Source organism: Aptenodytes forsteri, unplaced genomic scaffold (assembly GCF_000699145.1).
Source record: "Aptenodytes forsteri isolate BGI_AS27 unplaced genomic scaffold, ASM69914v1 Scaffold482, whole genome shotgun sequence".
In the NCBI taxonomy this organism is placed as follows: domain Eukaryota; kingdom Metazoa; phylum Chordata; class Aves; order Sphenisciformes; family Spheniscidae; genus Aptenodytes; species Aptenodytes forsteri.
In genome coordinates this window covers 1235106-1260088 of record NW_008795046.1, presented here as the reverse complement: position 1 = coordinate 1260088, position 24983 = coordinate 1235106, and the positions used below count along the sequence as shown (strand labels likewise).

General features: G+C 45.1%; 1 protein-coding gene across 2 annotated transcripts in view; it reads left to right on the top strand.

The window, feature by feature from the left end:
• The first annotated feature begins 3316 nt into the window (after window positions 1-3316).
• The window catches only part of SYN3 (synapsin III), a 185749-nt gene continuing 164082 nt past the window's right edge, over window positions 3317-24983 (top strand). For both annotated transcript variants that reach the window (XM_009277011.2, XM_009277012.2), the window contains exons 1-2: window positions 3317-3633; window positions 16919-16976. In XM_009277011.2, the coding sequence (XP_009275286.1) occupies window positions 3317-3633; window positions 16919-16976 (375 nt within the window). The remainder of the gene's footprint in view (window positions 3634-16918; window positions 16977-24983) is intronic.

Here is a 24983-nt window from a genome sequence, read left to right as displayed (position 1 = left end):
TGTATTTCAGCTGTGCAGGGGGCTACAGGCCTTCCTATGGGCAGGTTCGTGCCTGGCACAGCATTAAGTAGGTGGCGTGTCTCCATGTGAGCCATAGGGAGCCTCTGGTGTGCACAGAGGCAAGGTACAACTTGGTGGTGTAGAGCCAGCAGCTCTCCTACCTGTGGCTCTGGCGTACGCAGTACACTGAAGGGCACAATTTGGGAAGCCCTGTTGCGGAGGAAACCTGCGTGCCTTCCAGGTGCATCACAGGGTACTCTGGCCCTTCCCAGCCCTGGGACACCCTACGCCACATGCCTCTGCGCCCATCTTCAACAGTGCAGGGCAGAGCAGAGACATTTGCCTGTTGCTTTACTTGCTGATGCTTTGCAAGGAGCCCATGTTCTTTTGGAGAGTGCAAATCTCGCAGAGGAGGAAGCAGCCATGCAAGCGCTTGGCAGTGGGGGAGAAACACTTTCAAGACCATGCAGGTCCTGCTGGACCCTGTCCCAAGGATACTGGCTTGTGAAAAAAGCCTTGTCCAGCCTGTATGGCTGGGGTCAGGTTCCCTCCTGTGGCTGAGAGCTGCCACAGCAGGAACCAGCAGCTCTGCGATGCTGTGCAAAGCGTGCAAGGGACAGGCGTCTCGTGCTAAAACCACTTCTCCTGAGACTGGTATCGAAATTACATCCCATCTCTTGCCAGTTAACGCCAAGGTCTTCCAAGAGAGCACGCCTAATTGCTGTACATAGTAACGGGATAGTCATTTGCAGCCCTTCTGACAGTAGACAGATCTCTGGGATGTTCCTCTTAACCAGGACCAGACCTACTCTTGAGTGGACTGTCATTAAAGTGACGGGATTTTTCTTATTTCTGTTATGCAAGGTAGAAAACACAGGTTCCTGAGCCGAGGACAGCGCAGCTCATTTTTACCCAGCCTGTAGTATATAAACCCCCCAAAGTCTTTGTAGGCTCTACCACTTTGGTCATCCCGGACAGGTAACAGTGGATGGCTCTGTGCTGGCACTGACAGGTACTGCAGTAGGACATGAGTAGGCCAAGTGTTGTGTGGGTGTATATATGAGGTGAGTAGGTAGCTCATAATTCATGGATGCTATATGTTACCTGCTTTTTGGAACAAGTGCTGCATAAACAGTCGGTGCTACCGAAGCACTGACCTGTGCATGCGTTTGCTGATGTTGTGCAGTCACCGGGCGTGCCAGGACCGGGCGGGAAGTCAGCACAATGCCTCAAGATATGTTATCAATTGTAAATGTGGCAGGAAGTCATTAAAGATTTCCTGAGCTATTCCCTGGGAAAAGACTACCTCCAGGCTCCAGCAAAGTCAGAGGACTTGTACTGCCAGGGCTGAGAAATCAGAAGAAAAATTGCTCTAATAAGCTGATGTCAGCAGCTTCAGCAGGGAGTCCTCTGCTCCAGACAAATCCTGTGCCCAGGGGGTTGGGGTGGTGATGGATGACGAGATTTGGGGGACGTGCCAAGGGGCTCTTTGTAGCTCACTTGCTCCAGCCAGGCTCATCTGAGCCTCCCTAAGACTCTGGGGGCTAAGAGAGGTACAGACATAGAGAGGTCTGAATCCTTCGTCTCTAAAGATTTGTAAATCCCTATAGGTGAAAATAAGTGACATCTTATTTTAAGAAAGCTGTTTGGTTGCTCCATGAGCTCTCAGCCACAGCCTCAGGAGGCAGATTCACAGACGCCGAGCTCTCTTGGACCAACTAGGCAAAGACAATTTCCTGCCATCAGGAGGCAATCAGAGACTGGGACAAGAGCGTGAGCAGTGAGGGAGGTCAAACCAGGCAGGTCAGAGCAAGGAGCCCCAGTATTTGTAGGGGACTCATTCAAAAAGACTTGAAGGGGGTTGGGGCATGATTTAATGATGATACCAGGAATTCATGTGACTCATCTAACCTGATGTATGGGATAACTCTCACTTTCGTTGCTGCAGATATGTCTGTCTTGAAAAACATTTATGTTTTACCAGCAATATGTTTCTATCTTTTTTTTTCCCAAAAAAAATCTCACCGACCAGCCTCTGGTCAAGACTCAAAGGCTTACTCAGCGGATAAAAGGTCTTGGGGAATTACTGTGGAAATCTCATTTCTGGGCTGTGCCTACAGGTGCAAAATTAAAAAAAAAAAAGAACTACTAACCTCTGGGGATTATTTAACTGCTGAAAAACTTAGTGTTCTGGGTAAAAACAAAGTCATCATACAAAAAAAAAAAAGTAACTACTAACTCTGTGAGATTATTTAACTGCTGAAAAATTTAGTGTTCTGGGTAAAAACAAAGTCATCATACTATGGTCAAGGGAAAAGAGCCAGATAGTTACATTTCACAGTGTTCATTTCCTCACTGGAAAAGATGAGCAGAGTAAGAGACCTTTCTTCTTAAAACAAAACAAAACAAAACAAAAAACCCAACAACAGCAAAAAAAAAGGTATGTGAGGATTAGGCAGCCGAACTTCCAGTTTTGAGTACCTGCAAAAACCCTACGAGTGAACTTGTAAAATCAGATAGTCTGCGATGTCTAGCAACCACCAGTATGCACCTGGCTCACAGTCTAATTTTGAGTGCCGAGAGCAGCAGGGACAGAAATGAGTAGTTTGAACTTGATCAAGATGTGTATGGGGATTTTTCCACTATTTATTTTCTACATGCTATTTCAATTTAGGGCATTTGTTCCTTAAATGCAGAGCCTTGCTTACAAGCCTGCCAAAGGTGATACAACTTTTTAACCTGTTGGATCATTTACTGGTTATTCTGTAAAAACCATGTTATTTCTAACACACATAATAACAGAAATAAGCTGTCTCTCCTTTGAAAATTAACATTTATGGTTAGAATAATTTTTCTTTCCCTACAGTGAACAGTTATAGAATTGTTAGCCCCTAAGCTAGTGTAAGCTGGTCTGCCCCAACTTGAAAATGTTTTGAGATGAGAGAGAGCCATGAAACGTATTTTGTCCTCTATCTGTTTGGCTGTACCAGTGTAGCATACTGCATAGAAACCAGCAGTCTTTTTTCCTCTCATTGTTGATTAAGGTACCCATTTAAATGGCCAGAAGAGTTTTTCTTATCTCAGACTCAGAGTATGTATCTCACATATATGTCTTTGATTCTCTTCCCACAGGAGAGAAAGAAAATATAGCTGAAAAACAAAGGCATATTTCTCTAGCAGGATTTCAAGGGAGAAAGCCTGCCTGCCTGGACTGCAAGGAGGTACCCTACACGCACACAGAAACATTCCCCAGGACTGGTGACACCATTGTTCAGCCTCGCTCTTGCTGAGAAGGTTTCCACACAACGCTTCAACAATGAATTTCCTCCGGAGACGTCTCTCAGACAGTAGTTTCGTGGCAAATTTGCCCAATGGCTACATGATGGACTTGCAGCGCCCCGACAACTCCACGAGCTCCCCAGTTTCTCCTGCCATGGAGAGAAAGCATCCTCAGCCACCACAGCCCTCACACTCTTCCTCTACTGGCACCAGCATCTTCAGCTCCATCTCCAGTGCCATGAAGCAAACCACACAAGCGGCCGCAGGACTAATCGACCACTCAGCGAGCCCCACACCACCTGTGGCCCAGAAACCCAAGATCCTCCTGGTGATCGATGACGCGCACACGGACTGGTAAGTCATCATGGTCCTCCCTGCTGAATTCAGCTCCACAAAGTTTGGGGGATGAGAGGGATGTGGGAAGCACGGGGCATCTGCAAGGATGTACACAGATATTTTCACATCTAGGTCACCAACTCTGGCCCCAGGTCGGTGTCTGTCCAGTGACTTGTGTAAATGGCAGAGTAAGCTTTTCTCATTTCTTTCTTGAAAAAAAAGTTCATTTGGCACTCATTGGCAAATTTCTTTATAGTCTCAGTATATGAGCACACATAGAGCATTCTTGGCTCAGCAGGCTTAGCTGAGCTGTCACATCTACCAATGGTCCTAAGAAGGACACCATCACAGCTGAAGGTGTGTTAGTGATGTGGTTCAGGACCTTAGCTTACTGTTTGTACTGGCTCTAAAAGTGAAAAGGGACTCAATCTCTCCAGCTCCCAGTCTCTTTTGAGCTTTTCTCTGGATGTAAATTTGTACATAAATTACAAAAAGATAACCCAAGCTTACTACTACCAATAGTAATGACTGGAGTTCATTTGCTGGTCAAGGGTCCTTAACCTGCTAATCATAGTGGCTATTGGCAAAAGCCTCTCAGGCTCAGCCAAGTCTCAGATTTGTCTTGTTCATGCAGGTCTCTGTTTACAAACAAAAGTTTGGAAGTTTGTTTCCTGTGATATTGGGCAGCAGAGGACACTTTCCAAAGGGTAGGGGAACTGAAGTCTTCTGAAATGTTAGAGAAATGACTTACTGCTTGCTGTGTCCTCCCTTTCAAAGTTGGGTGGTTTAGAAAGCTTTAGGCAAGCTGGCCAAGAGACTTATTTGGGGGGAAAATCCAGAGCACGTGTTGAGGAGATGCTCTTGTTTCATCTGCCAGCTTGTCACAACACAGAAAAAAGGAAAAGGTCACACAAGCAAGGGGACCGTATTGAAGACCTCAAAATGAAAGAAGTTGGGTTACCAGGTCTTGGCCAAGGGAGATTATTTTATTGTTCTTTTCATCCTACGCCACTCTTCAGTAAAGTTGTCACTTCCAGTCTTCCCTGCTTTCCCAGGAGAATGGGGACAGGGTGGGACCTGCCTCCCTGGGTGTATCTTCACAAAGCAAGAGCTTAGCTCTTAGCTAAAAAGGGGCAATGACTGAGTACAACTAGGTCAGGCTTCTTCAGCCAACTTGAAGTAAGAGAAGGAAAACAGTGGGATTTTTCTCAAAGGAAAACCAACTTTTCAACTGAGTGGGAAAGTCCCTGATAAGGTGGTTGTCGTATCAAATGTTTCACCGGCCTACTGTCTTTTATCACAGAAGCAGCCTCTTAATGCCAGGTAGTTTAGTCGGCAACACCAGTCTAGCTCAACCCTGATGTCTCCTTCCTGAGTGCACCTGCAAGTCTCCCAGAAGGCTGATGCTCACTAACCTCCATCTCTGCTTAACATTTTTGCAGTTCCTTGAAGATGCTGCCAGGTGGCAGTCCCTTAACATAGCATCCTCCAGCTGGGGCTGGAAGTGCCTCTAATGCACAGCTCTAGCATCTGGGGCTTAGCCGGCACTACTTAGTCCAAACACTGTAATCAGAGAGGAAAGCCCTAGCTCAAAGGCCAATCTAGTTTTTCCTTGAGATTAATGGTACTGAGGGTAGTCTGGGCAGGGGAAAGGATGAGGAGGGGTTGGGCTCTTTTGCAGTGTTTTCATGTTTTAAAATACACACTGCATTCAAATCCCTGCCTTTATATCTCCCAGCTGCTGTTCTGTCATGCAGACTTCATGGTCTGTGAGCTGAGCTTGCCCAAGGAGCTGCAGGAAAGAGCAGCTGGGAGATATAAAGAGGAGGTATGGCTACCCATGCTGTCTTCACTCCTCCACTCATGTGTAAGCACTCTGCGCATCCTGCTGTCTTGGCTATCCCTCTGCTGTCTATAACTTAGTAGTTTCTATACATGATGGGGGACCCCTTTCATCTCTCCCAGCTCTCTGCCTTTATCCACAGGCTTGCAGATGTCAAATAATGCTGCTTGCAAAGGCTCCCTGCCTTCACTCTCTCTAAGGTTGTGAGGGCGTTGAACAAAATCAGTGTATGCATTCATGACCGTATCATGACATATGTATGACATGAAAACCAAGGAAACAACATTACTAACCCTTGCCTGCAACAGATTTCTATGGCTCTTTGTAGCGTGGACAGAAACACATGCCTAGAAACTTCCCCAGCCTAAAGGTAGCAGGTGGTCCTTTCTGGGAGAGCGTACCAATGCAACCACTCCAGTAGGCCAGGAGTGCTACTTGGCAGTTGATTTTCATGTCTCCAGGAAACTCAGTGAGCCCTTGAGAGCAGCACTGGAGAGCAGGGGCTCCATGGCTCCATGGATGTTTATTCTTGGTACTGTACTTCTGAGCAATGCCAGTCATCTTCTTGGTCTCAGCCAGGGTGTTATGTGAGCTCAAGCTGACCAGCTCGAGGCAGCAGTGTTTGCCTTGTGAGAGCACAGCTGAAGAAGCTGGTTATCCAGGGATTCTGGCTGTCCACTCTGCATCACGTATGGAGACAGTCCCAGACTTTGGAGGGTGAACAACAACCTATTGTTACTTCTGTGCTGGTGATTTTGGGTTTGGGAGAAGCATCACGTTTGCAATGCATTTCACCTCTGCCTGCTCTGGTTCTTGTTACTTGTGAAACCTTTGTATTTGGTTTTCAAGGAACCCTTTCCTTCTCCTTTTGAAACAGTTAACTCTACTAGAAAAGATCCCCAAGAAATAACTACTGAAGCACTACCTTTATTTTAAAGGCAGGGGGCTTCCACAATGCCTCCTCCCCCACAGCAAGTTACATGGGGTTTACAACAAGGACTAGCTTGTTCATGGACAGGAAGGGTGAGAGACAATGGGATCTGCCATTTGATTTCTCTTCTCTAAATGAAAACACCTTCTCATAATTGGAGACTGTAGCAATATTGCCAAGCCAGACATTAATTTATCATCACTGTATTACAGCAGAGGCAAAGAGCTGAAATTGTGGATTAGGGCGAGGTGTTGCACAAGTGCATGACGAAATGCTCTAACAACCCAAATAGGCAAGTGCATGTTGAATGCACTTTAAAGTGACAAATGGCAATCCTTTCTATTTTTAAGGAGTTCCTATGTCTCTGATGGCACAGGATAGCACTCAACTTCTCTCAGAGGTCTAGAGGAAGTGAAGAGCATCCATGGAAATCCATGGCCTGTCTTCCTCCATAAAATCCTTACCACTCTTGACATGCAATATGCTCTGGTTTATTCCAAAGACGAAGTACTATAAAAATAATGTGAGCCCCACAGAATACGATCAGCTGCTTTCTGCATTAACAGCAGTAAAAGAAAGGTACGTTCTATTAAAAGCAAGGGAACTCGCCCAGCTTTCTGTTAAAGTGGCAACGTTTTGACAAATTTTCCATCCTTCTCTAAGACCCGGCTCTAGCACATTGCAAGGAAGCACACAGTGAATCTGCCACATGCAGGATGTGCACAAGAGGAACAAAACCTGTACGGCTCCCTTGTGTTCTTGGCTTTGACAGGCAGCCCTCAGAGACACCCACAGCAGTGAATGTATCCATGCATTGGCACGCTAGGGAAAAACTCTGCTTCTCTTCAGTCATTAATGGTACATATCTCAGCCTGGTAGCCTCCACCTGGAGAATGAGGCACCTTCTTGTGGGCTGGGAGTGTCTGTGCCTTGGGAGACTTCCAAAAATGCATCCACAACTTACCTACAGCAGCTGCCAGAAAAAAGGAGCTCAGACATGAATACATGCACACGCACACACATGCAAACACACAGCAAAAGGGAGCGGGACCATGAGGAAGGGGGATGGCAGGACTCCATGTAATGGCAGATGGGCCAGCTCCAGCAGCCTGACCTCAGCCAGGAGGAAAACATCCCACCTCTGGCAACTTCCTCGCCCAACGCGCTATTAAGTAAAATCGTGCTTTTGCTGGATTGAATTTCTCAGCAGATCAAACAGGGTTTAGTACTGTGAATTGTTAACCCCTGTCCTCTGCAAAAGCGCTCAGCTTTCTAGCCTAATGCTTCATGTTTAAACAGCTTATTTGGGAAGTGATTAAGCACAGCTAAGGCTCCTATTAACAACATATGCTAAAAACATTGCTTTTTGGACCAGACAGTATAACAAAGTTGTTCTTGTTGCATTTGTTAGATATCTTGGTTGCATTTGTGAAATATCTCATATCACTTTTCAAAGCCATTGATGTGTTTTGTCCAAATTTCAGGCCATTTCAGGTGCTAACAGTGTTACATGCTGTCTTGCACAAAATACGTGTGCCCTATGTGCAGCAGTTCCACACGCAAGGATTGTGCCATGTTTCACAGAAAAAAAAGCCACAGAGGATATTTTAGGAGACACAAAATTGCATTGTTGTTTTCCCATTATTTACTTTACAGCCAAATCTGCCTGAACATACTGTCTCCAAAAATTTAAAGATGAAGGAAGAGGAAAAACAGTGATTAATACTGAATGAAATCCTCTTAATACATCTGAAATGGTTCTTTGTATAACAATAATGTCATGATTCAGGTCTAATTATGGACTGACCTGACAGGATTACTGTTTTATACTGTTCTGAGGAAGTTATCAACCCTTTTTTTATTAAAATAAAACTATTTTTACTTCTGATAGTACATGACAATATTGAGCCTTAAATATGTCATTTGTCAAAAAATATAATTGGTCAAATAATAACAGTCTAATACTGAATTTTAGTAACATGGGACTTCCTAAATCCTATTTTTTTTGCAAGGAATTGCTTTTCAAAAATATTCAATGAGTGTCATGAGTCTTTTCATGCTTTCAGTAGGCTGAAGATGACATACTAAGGCTCCCATTCACAGGAATATTTCTGTACCTATCTCAGTTAAATACAATGGAAAGTTTTGGACTAGCTTTTGGCTTTGGACTTCATTATCATTTATCTTTATTATTATTATTCAGAATTGATACTTCAAGCTTGACCTCAGGAATTTGCAGGTTAAATTGCAAAGTTTTGTCTATTTTTCCTGATAAGAAACTCAAAATCATCTAACATGGTGGTAACTGACAATAAATGATTATGAATTAGCTTTTATTATACAGGGGTCACCTCTTAAGGTTTCACAAGTTCTGTGCAATTATGTGGCTATAATTTGAAAAAACTTACAAGTAAAATTTATGTTTTCACAAATCTGGCTAAAAAACTTACACTTTCATCATTTAGCCATGTCTACCCAGGACTGAATATTTCTGTTCCTATAATTCATGCCAAGTGTGACTTGAGGGCAAAATTCCACTTTAGGAAAAGAGGTGGCAAGTTTGTGTTAAACGTGTGTGTGTGCACGCATGCACACTTGGAAGCAGAATGAAGAGTTTCTGTATTCCCAAGCATACAGGCATAAGGGTGAAAAGGAGGTAAGGCTGTCAAAGATATTCAATAAATTGCATTTATCACATCACTTTCCAATCTGTTTTAGGTATATCACCATCATGTCTGCCTGTATTTTTGTCCTGCATATGTAAAGCAGCTTGGGATCTAGTCCTCCTAAATGAAAGGTGATACAGAAATGTAAAGGATTAGTATCATTGCAAAAATAGACACAAGGAATATGGAAAACATTCCGCACCAGGTTATAAATATGCTAATGCAAGTCAAATCTGGGACCTTAATTGCTTTACCAGAGTTCCTATAAATGCATAGAATTTAACCTCAGAATGTCCTGCCTCGTCCCATACATATTAAAAAAAAAAAAATCCCTCAGATGTATTTCTCAAGGTTTGTGAGCCAGATTTCTTCTGCTTGAAAGTCAGCAGCCCTGCCCCAGTGTTGGTTCTAGTTAGCCCAGTTCCCCTGCTCCTCAGGTTCAGGGAGGGCAGAAGTGGGCTGGAATAAAATATTGCACAATCCTCAACAAAATGATACCCCTTGCAAACAGCTCCAGGCCATACCATCTAGATTTAGCAACGTGGAAATGTTCCAGCAATGTACTATTTTGATAATACACAAAATAAAATTGCTGCCTCATGTTGTACTTAAAGCAGCCCCCTGACTACCCCCCCCCAGCTCTTTGTGGCAGGGAGGAATGTGACCACGATGTAGCCTGGGTGGGGGATCAGACCTACAGCAAAGTGTCCTTCCTATCCTGACAGCTCAGAGATGTACAAAAAGCCATGCCCAAAAGCAATAGTGCTGCACTAACTAGTGCTTCTTCTCTTGGGGGATGGCTTTGATTACCTCCATTTCACGAGCAGGAGGTGGCACAGGAAGATTCTGGGAGGCCGGTATTGTGTGGGACTCTGCAGTTTCTTGAATAGAAAGAGTGGCCTGAATGGTTGTGTCTGCAATTGTTGAAGTGCTGGTGGCCTGCCAACACAGGTCTGCCCCAAAAACAGGCCTTCGGTTCCCTGAGAGAACAGGAGGACTCACAAAAGAAGATTTTAAAAAACCTGCTCCCTTCCTGCCCCAAAGCTTCCCTTTCTGTATGCATTCAAGCCAAGAAAATCCTTCCAGCCCTGTAGGGTGGGACCTCGGACGTCATCAAGGACCTCACCACGAGGACTTCCTTCATCCAAAAAACCCAAAACCATACCACTATCACAGCCCAATACAAACCTCTTCAGGAGAAGCGTTTCTTTCCTTGGTGTGATCCCATAACTAATGATGCCTCAGGGGTTGTTTTACGGTAACCAGAGCGGGCTGGGTTTTGTGGTTCTTCCCAGAAGGCAACAAAGGCAGTCTGTTCCCACAGCCTGACCTCGGACACCGAGGACCTACCTGCAGCACAGCTGAGCTGGCTCTCCATTTGGTGGCTCCAGCAAACCAGGTGGTGACAGCACTGAGAGCAAGATGATCTCGCCCCAGGGAGGCACAGGGCTGAAAGCAGCAATACTGCACCCCGGGGCTGAAGTTGAAACTTTTGTGGAGCTCCTGGCAAAGTATCAGTGTATTTAGGGTTACCTTTTGACCCAACCCAAAACTTAGATTTACCTCTTGGTCCTTCCCTGTCTGTCTGTACAGTGTAGGTATCTTTTCCTTCTTTCTGCACATGCCTCTGGTCCATTTAACCTGTAATTCAGACCTTGTTTTCTGAGGTGTCGAAGCACACATCCATCATGCTTATCCACCATCTTTAGTATCCTGACACCGCCCACCCCTGGCCCAAGGTACTCTTACAGAATAAATATTAACTACCAACCAGTCCATCCAACAGCTGAACAGTGCATAAAGGTCTCTGGGCCAAAGCAGATGTGGACAAAACCTCCAGTAGGTTGCAGACCTTGGCATCTGTGGAGTGATTTTTCTCTTCCCTATGCCCTGGGCAGTCAGGATTGACCATCTCAAAAGTCCTTACTATTTACAGCTGGGAATTGCTAAACTGGGGAGAAGTGGTGAAGGGGTCGAGGGCTGGCCCCTGAAAGGAAAACCTTTCTTGTATTCACCCCTGAAGAAAAAAGGGCACAAATGCATCTCTCCTCCCCCCTCTCCTCCCCACTGCCTTTATAGAATGTAGGGGCTGGGGGGTTCGGGGCATTCCAGCGGCTGCTGGCCAGTATCCTGGAAACTGCCTCCTTTTTCCCAGTCCCAGCCCCTTTTATGAAGGAGACAATGCAGACATACAGTGAGTGCCTTGTGCATCACTTGGGCCCCCGGGCCCTTTGACACGGGGATTTCATACAGTGGCTAACCCCCTCCCCTCCCTCCTCAGGGAGGCTTCAGCCTCACCTTTTCCAGGCTGATCCAGAAAGAAATTAGATGCCTTATTTTCCCAAGGGGCTTGAGAGAAATATGTGTAATGTGATTCCAGGGAAATAATTCAGATAATTCCAGAATTTGCCCGTGGATCCCTTTTGGTTTATTTATCCATGTCTCTTCTTCACTATTTGTCTCCCTCTTTCCTCCACCCACTCCCTTGCCCATCTCTCCCCAGGAGTCCCGCACATTTCCCCTCTCCTCAGCATGTTTTGCTCTGGCCCCTCCACAGGGCAGGAAAGGCTGCTTCCCGCTCTGGATGGGAAGCGGTCTCCATCCAAAGTGTGGCTTGGCTTTCTTTGCTTGTTGTGTCTTGCTCCAGAGGCACAAGCTCAGTCAGAGGATTTGGAGGAATTTGCTATTACAATATCCCAGTGCCCCTCTTTGGCACACTCTCAGTGATACTGAGCCCATTTCTGGGGTGAAGGTACAAGACTGCTCCCGAGTTTGTAGCTCAAGGCCTCTGTCAAACAGTGATGCCCCAAAAAGTGCCTGGGTTCATTCACATCACAGGGGATTTGGGCTCAAGCTTATTTGTTCATCTGAAGGATGGCTTCCCAGTTACTCCAAGACATGCTACCATCCATTGCAATGACATTTGCTATGTCAGCTTCACTGAGGTCTCCCACAGGAAGAGTTGAGCTGTATTTCTTTGATCTCTTCCTATCCTAGGAAATTGCTTCATACAGGAACCATTTTACAGGATACCCTGAAGAAGTCCCATGAATTTAATACAAAATACCAGCCTGTGTTCAAAGCTGCATAATGTGTCATAACCTCTGCTTCACCCAGCTAATGGACCTGCAGGCACAGCTTTACGCTTTGAATCACTGCACTCCTACAGTCCATCACGGTCACTTCAGATCTCTTCTCCCTCTTGGCTACTCCCTTCCCAATGCTGAAGCTGGTGTTCTGCACCTTTTCTTACATGGGCTGCTGTCTAGTGGCACTGTACCTGGGCAAGAGCTCCTTGGGCACTTTCTTTAGCTGATGCTTGATACCTGGACATCTTTTCCTATTCCTCATCTGTGCAGAGCATTTTCCAGCCTGGCAGAAGTTGTGCAGTCCCCTGCTGCGTTCCTGATGTCTCTGTTTCCCACAGATCCAGAGGGAAACGCTGAAGCAGTCCTCTGAAGCAGCTTGGATATGCTTCTTTGCACCGAGAGAAAAAATGCAGAGAGAAGAGAGAAGAAATAACTCCAGGAGAGACAGTACAAGCTCTGCACAAATAGCTTCTCCTGGATTCCTGTGCTGAGCATGTGTACTGCCTGATGGGTTGAGCACTCATTGCACCTACTTTTGTTTTAAAGCAGAAAGAGAACAAGGCAGATGTAACTGGTTATTTATCACACAAAGAGAAATTGCAAGATGATCTATGCTCTCCTAACAGAAGTAGCTTGTGAGTTTTGGCCCTTTGCTGCTGATCCTGGAAGACCCTACTCCACGTGTGGGAGTTGCTTCTCTTGTGCCTTGTTTCTCCATGATGCAGGAGCAGCACAGCGGTGCAGGCTGGCCCCAGCTCCTGTACCTGTAGCCCGCTGGCCCAGCTCTACCTCCCCTGGGCCTGGTGACACGCGAGGCTTTGACGAGGGACTTGGCACCCCATGAGGACTGAATCCTTGTGTTTGCAGGCTACGGGCATTAGTACAAAGGTGCAGGGGAGTGCTCTGATTCGGGCAGCCCTGGCATAGGTGCAGTATAAGCTGTCCCAGCTGTCGGTGAGACCAGAGGGATAAACTCTGGTATTTGAGTGTCTTACATGTGTGTTTGCAGTCATGGATCAGTGCTGGCATCCCTTGCTCAGACAGATGCTTTGCAAACACCTAAGGGCACTAATGTTATACATGGACTTTCTGTGAATTAGCTCTTATGTAGGTAATTGGAGGTGAACTGATCATTTATTTTTCCCTGCTGCTATTAAGGATGCACTCCATATCTGACAGAAAATTGTGTATATGCTTCCTCAAGCCATGGTCGCTGAGGCAGACTGGGACTGTTTCATGGCAGCTCTGGAAAATAAGCTTTTATTCTTTCCAAATTACTTCATAAGGAGAGGCATCAGGTTTCTTGTGGCTCTGTAATCATGTCAGGGCTGAGGCAGAAAGCAGAAGTTATGTTTGTCTGATGCCCTTGCACCCAGAAAATATATCCTTTTCCAGAGCATGCGGCTTCTTCATCACAAAGAGAAAGGGGTTCAGGGCAAGCTTTCTCCCTGGAAGCCAGGGCAGATCTTTGGCTGTTTATTATGGTGCTTCCTCCCTCCCAGCCAGTGCGGCTGCATTTAAATGCATTGCCTAGCACTGTAAATCCCACCCAGGAACTGCTCTTGAGCATGGCCCTGCAGTTTTCTTCAGTCAAAACATGTTTACGTGCTAATTTACTGAGATCGCAGTAACCGCACCACCCCATCTGCACCCTGCCTAGCCAAATTATAACGCTGTGTTCTGGTGGGTTGAACATCTGACATGCTTTAAAATGAAGGGATGGCCAGCCAAGCGGTGGTCAGTGCTGCAGGCTGCCTGGGAGAGGGGGTGTGTTTGCATGGCCAGTGCCTTGCCCGGTGTCCCGAGCTGGGGGATACCAGACAGCCCCCCTCCTGGGGCAATGAGCCACTCCTCTGATCACTGGCAGTTGGCTGTGCTGGAGGTGAATGGGGACGCTTCTGAGGCTCCCCAGGAAGGCTTTTGACTGGTCTTCTGGGTGCTGCTCCCCTGCTGCACTACAGGCTGTCTAGATAACCCTGCAGCATGTCACTTCCTAGGCAGAAATCTGGAAGAGCCTTGCTCAGGTGGTTTTGGGCCAGAGAGCATCCACAAATGTCTTGCACAGTCTCACCTGCCAGAAACATCCATCTTTCTTTCTCCTGCATCCCCACCAGAGTGTGGTCTTCCTTTCCTTCATCCCACATCCACTGTAGGGACCAGAAGCCATTTCATACATTGCACAATACTGACCAAAAGTCTCTCCCTCTTGCAACAGAGGCATCATGATATTTCTGCAGCATCAGCAATGATTCCAGCTTGCTTGAAATTTCAGGAGCTACAGGGTGAGGCTAAAGCCATTTTTCATTTCAACATGATAGCCTCTACTGCCCAGGGGCTCCAAAACCCCAGGTGCACATTGAAAACATCACTCCATCCATTTCGGTGATGTTTCAGTAAGAAGTATTTCATTCTTACCCTGGGCTGTGTCAAAATGATGGGCTGACCAAAATATTTGGCTGCAAATTGTTTAGCATCTGTAGTCTTCAGAGACTCTCGGAGCAGGTTAACCCTCCTGCGAGGTTGTCCTTAAAAAAAAGTGATATATTGTGCTGTTAAAAGAAAGTTATCTGAGACACGGGATGAGACAACCTGTGTGGAAAGAGGGATAAGAAGAAGAGGCCACACGGTGTCTAAGTCAAGGTCCCTTGCTCTGTTCCAATGACTCCTCACACTTGGATGTGCCCTCTGTGTGACTATCCATGAGCAGAGCCAGTATTGTAGAGATGGGAGAGAGGATTTTTTAACCTTGTGAAGGCTAATTTCCTGGACTAGGCAGTGGAAGCCTCTTTGCTCCATCTGTATCAGGCTGAAGACTGCGGTTAATCACACTTCATTACAAGCTGAAGCAAAGCAGCACCAAGGAGTTTGCAACCAGCTGGTCAGCAAAGAGGAGAGGCCATAGAGGGAGGAACTGTGTTTCATAAATGTGGGTAAGGAGTATACATTATGAGCATGCTGGGAATAAAAACAAGCTTGTACCAGTGAATAGTGTGCCTCAAATTTCAGACCAGTTCCTGTGGGCCCACTTAAAGCTTATTCCAGTTTTTGAGAAGTCACTGGTTCCAGCAATATCCCCAATGTTTAGGAGCGAGGAATGTTGCCAGACCCTCTAGAGCCATGCCTCCAGAAATACGATGGAATTATTAAGCGCATTTAGCATTCCTGTTTATTGTTAGAGGCGTGATGTCTCAGCTTGTCTGTTGAGTTGCTTTTTTTCATGTAACACTCATAAATTCAAAAAGGGAGGAAAAATGGACAGAGCTCTGTTTTTTATACTGGGCAGGGGTTGTTTGAGCCACTTGGTCTTGGTCACGCCTGGCTGCTATGCTGTCCCTCACTGACATCTATGCAGAGGTCTTATTAGCATCATGCCGATGGATGGGCTCTCTGGGAAGGGAAGCGTGGTACAGCCTTCAGATACCCTCGTTAGAACAAAGCAGAAAACTTTTGACATTTTTTAATGTCTTTTTCTAATAAAATGAAAGTTTTTGACTTGGTTTTGAGCCAGGATGACAAAACAAAACAACTTTTTTGTTTACATTTCACATTTCTGGGGGAGGGGAGCATTCAGCTGAAAACTGGTGTGTTTCAGCCATGGGGAAAATTGCCTTCCTACTGTCTCTCCTTTTTTTATTGGAACAAATAGACACATAGTAAAAATGTGAGCCAGCTTCTTTTTTTGTTAATACTATAAAATAGGGAGCAAAGCCGGCTTCCCCTCATTTTCCTTTACTTCTTTATTCTGTCCTCTCTTTGCCAATTGGAAACAGAATGCAGAGTTACTTTGTCTCTGGAAACAGCTCTTGCGGGGCTTAGCTGTGTTTTCAATGCTTTCCAAACAGAAGAGCTTTTTGGAACCTACATGGTCTTCCTGAAGTTTTAGGGGTGAGGGCTGAGAAAATCAATTTGTAATTTCTGCTGTCAAGCTTGTTTGGCGAGGGGAAGAATTGGGGAGAAATATTCACAGGGGAAATTATATCGGCAATTTCCCTGCCGACTAATCAATATAAGGGACATTATACACAAATATGAATAAAAAAGCTAAGACTGCCTGCCCTTTTCCTATGTTTTCTTCTCCAACACTACTGTCAGCCTTCCCCTCTCATGAACAACCGATCCTTCTGAAAGTGCTTTGTTGTCTGCATAGCGTAGGCAGCTAGGAGCAGAGGTGGTGGAAGGTATATGTCCTTCTCATGACTCTGTTCAACTCCAAAGTAAACACATTTTCTCAGTTCAGGAGAAGAGATCCTTCACTAGTGACACTGTAGATGCAGATACTGTTTCTCTAAATCAGTAGCAGAAAGACAAACAGAACTGAAAAGCAGCTCTGTAGCAAGAGAGCAAGAGAACAGGCTTCACAAGTGCTTCAGCTGTGATGATAAAGATCCTTGCTCAACATTGGAAGTTTCTGATGCCGTGCCGTATGCTGCTCTCCTTCTTTTACAGAATAAAGATTGAGTATTAAATGAGATATAACAAGGGATCATTGATTAGAGTTATTGCTCTGGAAAAGATTAGGAGAGCATTTGGTTTTCAGTTTGAAAATAAAATTAAAAAGTCACAAGTCTTGAAGGAACTTTCCAGTGTGGTTTTCATCTGGCTTGGCAGGTTTCTCCTGGAGAACAGAAAGCTGAAAGAAGATAGGAATTAGGAAAACATGCTGTGACCCGGATAGAAATTCTTCAGCAAAAAGGGAAATGCAGAAGCAAAATGATATGTAATGAAAGCCAAAAATCTTCTTTAACCATGTTTGTCTCTCTCGTTTCTTCTGCAGGGCCAAATATTTCCAGGGGAAGAAGGTGAATGGAGAATTTGATATCCGAGTGGAACAGGTCAGTGACAACTAAATTTGGCTCTAAGAAATGTGCGTGGACAGGGTTGAGGTCTTAATGACAGATAATCTGTGGATACTTCTTCTCTTGAAGAAAGGAACTAATGAGGAGTTTTAAGACGTCCATTTTATAGAATTGTGGAAGCTATAAATGAAAATATCTTATTGGGCCATCCCTTCATCCTCCCTACCTTTGCAGAATGAGTTGCTATTTCACCTTAAAATGAAGTTTTCTGTTCTGATGATGGGATTGTAATTTCTTCCATTGGAAGACTACCTCACAGCTCTGTATATATGCCTGAAAAGGTGCAAAGCCAGTATGCTACAGCACTTGTTGGTGATGTTATGTTCCATGTGCGAGCTATACAAGTCTTCTGACTTACCCTGATTTAAGCCTAAAGCCTTTGGTTTAAGTGTGCAAAATAACTACATATGGCAATATCTTTTTATCTGTTGAAAGTCCATAGGAACAGTAAGGAGGTTCATGGCCTGTTTTCTGATGTGCTCTGCAGGGCATTGGACAAATTCTCTGTTTCTCTGTTAGCCTTGGCACCAGCCATTAATTTCAGTTGAAAACTCTTCATGTTGGGGCCTGTCCCTCCTCCCTGTGTTGGTGCAGTGTCTGTCAAAATAAAGTCCGAGTATTGACTGAGACTTTGGATGCTGTTGTCAAAGTAGAAATTATTATTAATGATCATCTGCAGGTGCCTAACTTGAAAGCAGGCATAGGAAGAGAGAGATGCAGAGATAAGCTGGTGATCCTGAAGGAATGATATGCTTGTTTCATACTTGTTAGGGCTATAAAACTGCTTGGATGGATAAAGAAAGCTGGTGAATGTTGTTTGAATGACGTGATATTTTCTGTCTTTATAAAGCTGTTGATTCTGCATCGTGTGTGTGTGTGCAAGCATGTGTGTATGTGTATAGAATTATTAATGCAGTGGTTTTGAAGACTTTCTCAGGACACATTGCCCTTGATAAGGTGTTCCTTCTCCTTTCAAAGGGGTGCTGTCCAATTGCCCAGGACTATACATGAGCACACATGTTCTGATCAAAGGCTGTGTCTGGGACAGAAAAGTTAGCAAGTCATTTTTTTGCAGCTATGATACTACGAACACTTCATTTTCCTCTTTTTATTGGTATCACACTTGTCAGTACTGGGTGGTATTAGCAAGAACAATTCTCACTTGCACTTCCTTATCAAAGTCTTTATTTTGCTGGCTGCCTCAGTAAATGTCCTAGAAGAGAATAGGAAAAAAAAATTTAAAAATCACACTTCTCACATAGAAGCATGGAATCAAATAATAATTCAGATTTTCCCTTCAAACCTCTGATCCAACCCGCTCCTGCTCAAAGCTCAGTACTGGGTGGTATTAGCAAGAACAATTCTCACTTGCACTTCCTTATCAAAGTCTTTATTTTGCTGGCTGCCTCAGTAAATGTCCTAGAAGAGAATAGGAAAAAAAAATTTAAAAATCACACTTCTCACATAGAAGCATGGAATCAAATAATAATTCAGATTTTCCCTTCAAACCTCTGATCCAACCCGCTCCACTGCTCAAAGCAGGGTCAGCTTCAAAGCTAGACCTGGTAGTCTTCAAACTGACCTGTTAATTCTTTCCTAAACCTCCAGCCTCTTGCCTTTCCCCTCATAGTCCTTCTCCTCAAATGTTATTGCACTTGAGGTCCTTATAAAGGAACTATCTTCAAATGGTTGGTGAGCGGAGAAGGGCAGAAGTGGACTCTTGACCCCTGATGGGTTAAACCCAGTAATGACCCTCGTCATCATCACTAGGTAGCTTACCACATTTCCCCAAGGACTCTTTCAGGGAGACTTTCCCAGTCTGTCTCTTGAAATCCTTCACACAGGCTGAACATTCATGTTTGAGATGAGGCAGCAAATTGCTCCAAGCAAAGACCATAAGGCTGGTGTGACTCTGCTGGTGAGGACCATTGCCAGGCCCCTTGCAGCCTTCTTTAAATACTCATCATAGTGACTGCAGCGTTGCCCAAGGGAATGAAGCGTGCAGTGGGTAGGAGAGTTGAGGAACAATGAACAAGGGCCCCAGCTGCTTCCCCTCGCCCCCTCCCTGCCCCTCAGATCAGGCAGCCAAGCCTCCACGTAGCAGGCAGGGAACTGCTCTTGACTCCCCCAGACCTCGAAAGCAGAAGGGATGATCACTTTCCCCAGCTGGATCACTGTCTGTCAAGGGAAACACAGAAGCTGCATTGTCATGGGCAGTCCTCGAATCTGACCTCAGGCCCCTCTGCATATCGTTGAGGCCAAGAGAGGGGCACTTCTTTCTTCAAACTCTGGCTTTTTGTCCCCTTCGTTTTTTGCCCATCCATCCTTGCTCAGTATTTCTTGATATTTAATTTTCAGTTATTGCTCCTACCCTGGTTATCTGGAGCCTTCCTCGCTTCTTCATTCTCTTCTTCAAGCACAATCCAGGAGCCTAAACTGTTGTGCAACAGGTCCCCTGAGGCTGAACACAGACCCTCTTGACCTGAAAAATGAATGTTCTTCCATAGTCTCCTTACGGAAAAAAAAAAAAGCAGGGAATAACTGTGTTTACCAGCCTGGTTCACACCTTTCTCTTTGAGTTCCCAGCTCACCAGTCTTCACTACTATAACTGTTCCGTGAACGGTGCACAGACTGTGCCATGGTGCACAAGCCATAACCTGGCTGTTGAATAAACTCTGCATCAGATCAAGGTTTGACTCTCGGACACCTCTTGAGCCACTTGGTCTGCTCAGTAAGTTCATTTAGTTTTTCAGTTTTTCCATTTGATTCTGCTTCAGATAACCACATGTTATTGGCTTGGCCAGAAATACAGTTTGCCTTAGGAATTTTTTATATTTTATAGGAAAAACCACTTTTGATCTGAAAAGCTAAATAACAAAAAAGTTTGAATGGCAGAAAGCAGTGAAAGGAAATATCCAAATGTTAAATACTCTTGAAAAACCACATTGGGAAAAAGCAACTGCCCTATTTTTTCTGACCGTGCTAATTTTTTTTGCCATTCTTCCAGGATGCTTTGTAGTTGGTTTAAACTGAAGGAAGAGTTTGCCTTGTTGCTTTTTCTCTTCATCTTTCATCTCCAGCTCTATTACATCTTAATTCTTTATTAGCAAGCCATTTCAGCAATCTTTGGGGGAAGCAGAGCAGGATAGTAGGTGATTTTTTTTTTTTAACATCATGACATCACTTATTTGTAATGGAGCAGGAGTGCTGAAAGCAGCGCTGTCTCTCCCTCTCTCAGCAGCGGGAAGTCAGTTATCTAATCTGGTTATACACCCCTACCAGCTCTCTGAGCTGCCTCTCCCCCTTGGCTGTCATCCGAGGAATGCAAGACGTATGTGATCATGCTGTCTCTCTCCATCTATCCCCCACACCCAACACTGTGGAAGGCACTGGCTGATTTCAGCCAAATTGGAGAAACAGGCAGAAGTTTCAAGATACGAAGTTTCTACAAGAGGTGAATTCAGTTCGTATTAGACACTGGGTAATCCGTAGGGAAAAGACTGTTAAATGCCATCCTGCTGCTCAGGGAGCTGCTTCTGTAAGTCTCAGCCTCTATGAAAATAGGTTTTATGGACTCTCAAAGAAGGTTTTCTGGTTCTTTAACACAGAAGTTAATTTCATGACCTCAATACCGCTCCCAGGCCCTCGTCCTTCAGCTAGGTCCATTACCACTAGCAAAAGACCTGGTGCCAGTGAATAGGAGAGAGAGTTGTCAGGGACACTGCGGTGGGTACACCCTCTCCAGCCTTTGCTGTTTCCTGTCATTCATCAAAATGAACATGAGGCCTGACTTTGTTTCCACCTTTGTTTCTTCTCTTCTAATCTTCAGCGTAACACACAAAACATATTCATTAATGTGCTTTAGAGGCAGTGGGATTTATTATTGCCCACCCTTGACTGAAACCCAGGCAAGTAATGCCATTGCATTCTCCCTGCTGGCTGCAGGGGGAGAGGCGCGGGGCTGAGTGAGGGCTGGGGCAGTGGGAAGCAAGTGCAAGTGCTCTCCCGAATCAGGGCCACTTTTTCTTTGGAGGCAGTTTGGATTATATTTTGATTATTTGGATATTTTTCCACTACAAGTCCTTCTGTAGCAATGAGTCATTCATAAGACTGAATGAAACACTGATCAAAAAGTGAAAATCTATTTATTTGATCTATTCCTATTAAACCCCTGATGTTTTAAGTTTTATTCAGTGTAGCTAAACCCCTAAGCTTTAAAGAGCAGCTGAGTCTAAAAATACTATCACTATTTTATGTTAAAAATAAGGTTCTTTTAGGTTTTGATCCATGTTGTTGCTTTTACTTGCCTTGTGATTTCTAGCTTTGAGAACCGCAGTGAATACATCTCCAGTTCTTTCCTCTAGAAATACAAACGCTAGAGAAATTCTTTTAGAAATGAAAAGTATAAGTTTGATTAAATGGCTCTAAGGCTAAGTTGAGCTTAAAGAAGAATCTTAAGGTGCCACAGGAGTTCACCACATTGCTTTTAGTGTCTCACAAAATTAATTTTGCTTTTATCTTCTCAGTCCTTCACTGGCCAGAGGACAGGAAGCATTAAGAAACACAGTATATTCAGGAAGAGGAGGAATTTTACCATAGGTCTTATGTACTGTCAAACATTTTCCACCACTAGAGGTAACTGGTAGTAATTCAGCACCTCCTTCCCCACCCTCTCTGCTCTGTCCCAGAGAAAACTAAGCCTTGCATGCTCTAAGGATTTCATATGACTCTGGGGTTTCCCATATGGATCATAACATACCCCAGGTGGAGGTCTCCTTGGGCGTTAGGCATGCCCCATGCACAAGGGGGATGCCGAATGGCCGTGCATCCCCAGCACACCCGGGTACAAGCAGAAGAGGGCAGGAGAGCCAGGGCTGAGACCTGGACAACCACAGACACATCAGACAGACCGTGACACTGCGGGCAGTGGCCAGATGAGTGGGATGCTTGCCACCTGTCTGGGAGAGAGATGCCCACAAAGCAGGAGATGTGCAGAGCGGGGTGGGATGACCGTGGAGACCTGACTTGTGAGAGGAGGCTGAAAGAGTTGAGTTTGTTTATCCTGCCAAAACAGAGGCTGAAGGAGATATGGCTGCTTTTAATAAATACACTGGTTTAAGAAAGGGTTTTGTGACATGGTGCCTGCAGTAGCAAGGGGTTAGACCCTCTAGCTCCAGTGAGCTTTTCCAGTCCTGTGCCCTGCGCTCACCAATGAGAGCCCAGGAGGGAGAGAGGAGAGCACAGACCTGGCAGGCGAGAGCAAGCAGCACGTCTTAGAGAGAGTCTGCCACCTTCGGGGTACCTTTCCTTCAGATAGTTCCCAAAGGCATTTTAATATATTCAGAGGCATCTTTCCCGGCATTGGCTAATTGATGGCGGAGGGGGGTGAAAAGGGTGAAGGGGGAGTGATGAGGCCAAAAGGTTCATCTACATTTTTATTCCTGTTGTTTGTCCACCCGTCTCCTTCCCACCATTTCCTGCTGGGACGAGGTGGGTCCGTCTGTCCGTCTGACACGCATTCTTCTCGCACAGCTCATTCACTTGTTCCTGCTGCCTCGTTTATTTTCAGGGAATGATTATTCAGTGAACTCCTAGGTACATGCTTCTGGAAAAGTCTTGCGGTATAGATTATGACTCCATTGGCAGCATTGTCAGGAAAAAAAGTTGTACTTGGCACTCACAGAAGATAATTGTAGCACAAATCATGAATTCCAGCTCCATTGTACTTCCCGGCCTAAAGAGATATTTTCATGTGCAGCATAAAGTGGTCCTTTCAAAAGGTAGAGTCTGATAGGCCTGTGTGTGCTGAGAGGAAAATTAGCCTCTCATCAAATAACTGTATAATTTTTATTCATTATATGCTTTGGGGTTTTTTTTTCCAATTGAAAGCCAGAAAGCAGTTCAAGAACAGCAGCTCTCATAGCTTTGCCACATACAAGCATTCAGAAACCATGAATAAAGGGAAACGGAGAAATAGCAAGAATGACTCAAAAATCATGAATTTCTTAAATAAATAGTATCTTCAATTTTTTTGTTGTTTTCCATTGGCTTTTGGAGGCTTACAGAGTTCATGTCTTTGAGCTATTTCCTGGGATAAAAGGGTTTAGAAAAATGCTTTTGCTAGAGCTTCAATTTTCGGGCAGTCACACAACTTCTGAAAAGAAAATTTAAGAGACAGTTCCAAATGCCATCAGAGCTGATGCACCAAAAGGCACTCACACAGGTCAAGGCATGTGGACCTTCAGCATCAGCGCTGTCTGTAGGCTAGGAGCATGCATCCTAGCTTCAGGACTTGTGAAGTGCAGTTGTGGAAGCTCCCCTTGGAGCCGCACAACAGCATCCCCCTACCAGCTGGACCCTCTCTGTCCTTTTCTCCCAGAGAGCAATCCCAGTACTGGGGGAAGGTGGGGAGCAGGGTGCCTCCCCAAGAGAAAATGTCTCAGGAAAGAGACATGGGGAATCAGGGTGTGTAATCTCTAATTCTGCAAGCATGTGCACACCAAGCACGCACAGCCCCAGCCCTCCCCCTGTTCACATCCATACAATCTGTTCACCCTTCTGCCTGTGCAGGATTTAGGGATTGCTTACTTCCCCCCTGAAATGCTTGTAATGGTTGTAGTGAAATGTGCTGTTACAGGAATGCAGTCTGGTGTCTGCCAAAGTCTTTCTTTCCTTGTACATATTGGAAGATCCACCAAAAACTAAAGCAGAAAATCCACTGAGGAATGTATGTGATTTGATTAGACAGTAGTAATTCCTCATCCCAAGTGCCTAAGCCATGACACGGACCAGCCTGTTATTCTGACTGCATTTTGTGTCACGGGGCAGGGGGAGAAAAAGAGACATGCAGTGATAATTGGTGAGGAGTTTCAGGAGCAAGACTGGGAGAGTGGAAAGCCTTGGTCAAAGCACAATCAGTGGGTAGGGGAGAGCCAAAGGAGACATGGAGACTGGGGAGCTCCGGCCACATGAGAGACCCAGCGCCCTGCAAGCCACCTGTGGCTCCAGTGCCACAAGTCAACCCACCTTCCGCCATGCCCATGTGGGTGAGAGGGGCTGGTCAGAGTGACTACCAAACTTGTGCTTAGGATCCTGATGTGAGTACTCTGCATTGCGTTATGGAAAGCTGCATACTGTAGTGGTAGCTCGGTGCTGTGATCTACATGACGGAATAACCCCCCAAAATGCCAGTGTATGCGTTACAGCGCATGGTGTGTTGCACTGAGGAAAGTGCAAAGGTTCCCCGGCAATGCTAAAACCCCTTCTGCTATTTATGTGTATGTGCGGTATACATGCAAATGGGGGTATGTATGCAAATATTCACACAAAAGTCTAATGTAACTTTGTGTCTCCCTTTTAAGCAATAACCAACCTGAGTAGCTTTTAGTTAGGTTACGTACAGATGAGGGCTTAGAAAGTTCAGTAGCTGAAAAAAACCCAATGTGCTTGTCACTGCATGGACACACTAAGCCTGCTTGCTTTAAAAAAGAAAAAAAGAATCATCCAGCATGCCCCCAAAACACAAACCCAAAAACCTGTCTTGCATCCCTATTCCTGCATTCTTGTGCCACAATGAAGATGAACTTACCCTCAGCATCTGCTCAAGGAGCAAACTGGGATGCTTTCCTGGGGTTCCCCCTTGACGTGCAGGGAGAAGTTTAATAAGGACATCTGCCAGATACCGAACTTATCACAGGACGGTTGAGCCTGGAAGGCACATCTGGATATCTCATAGTCCAACAACCTGCTCTGAGCAAGTTCACCTAGAGCAGGATGCTCAAGACCATGGCCAATAAAGGTTTTAACATCTCCAGGGATGGAGATTCCACAGCCTCTTTGGGCAACCTGTTCCAGTGTTTGACCATCATCACAATAAAAAGGGTGTTTTCTTGTGCTTACATGGAATTTAGTGTATTTCATTTTGTGCCCGTTGCCCCTTGTCCTTTCTCTGGGCATCACTGAGAAGAGTATGGCTCCATCTT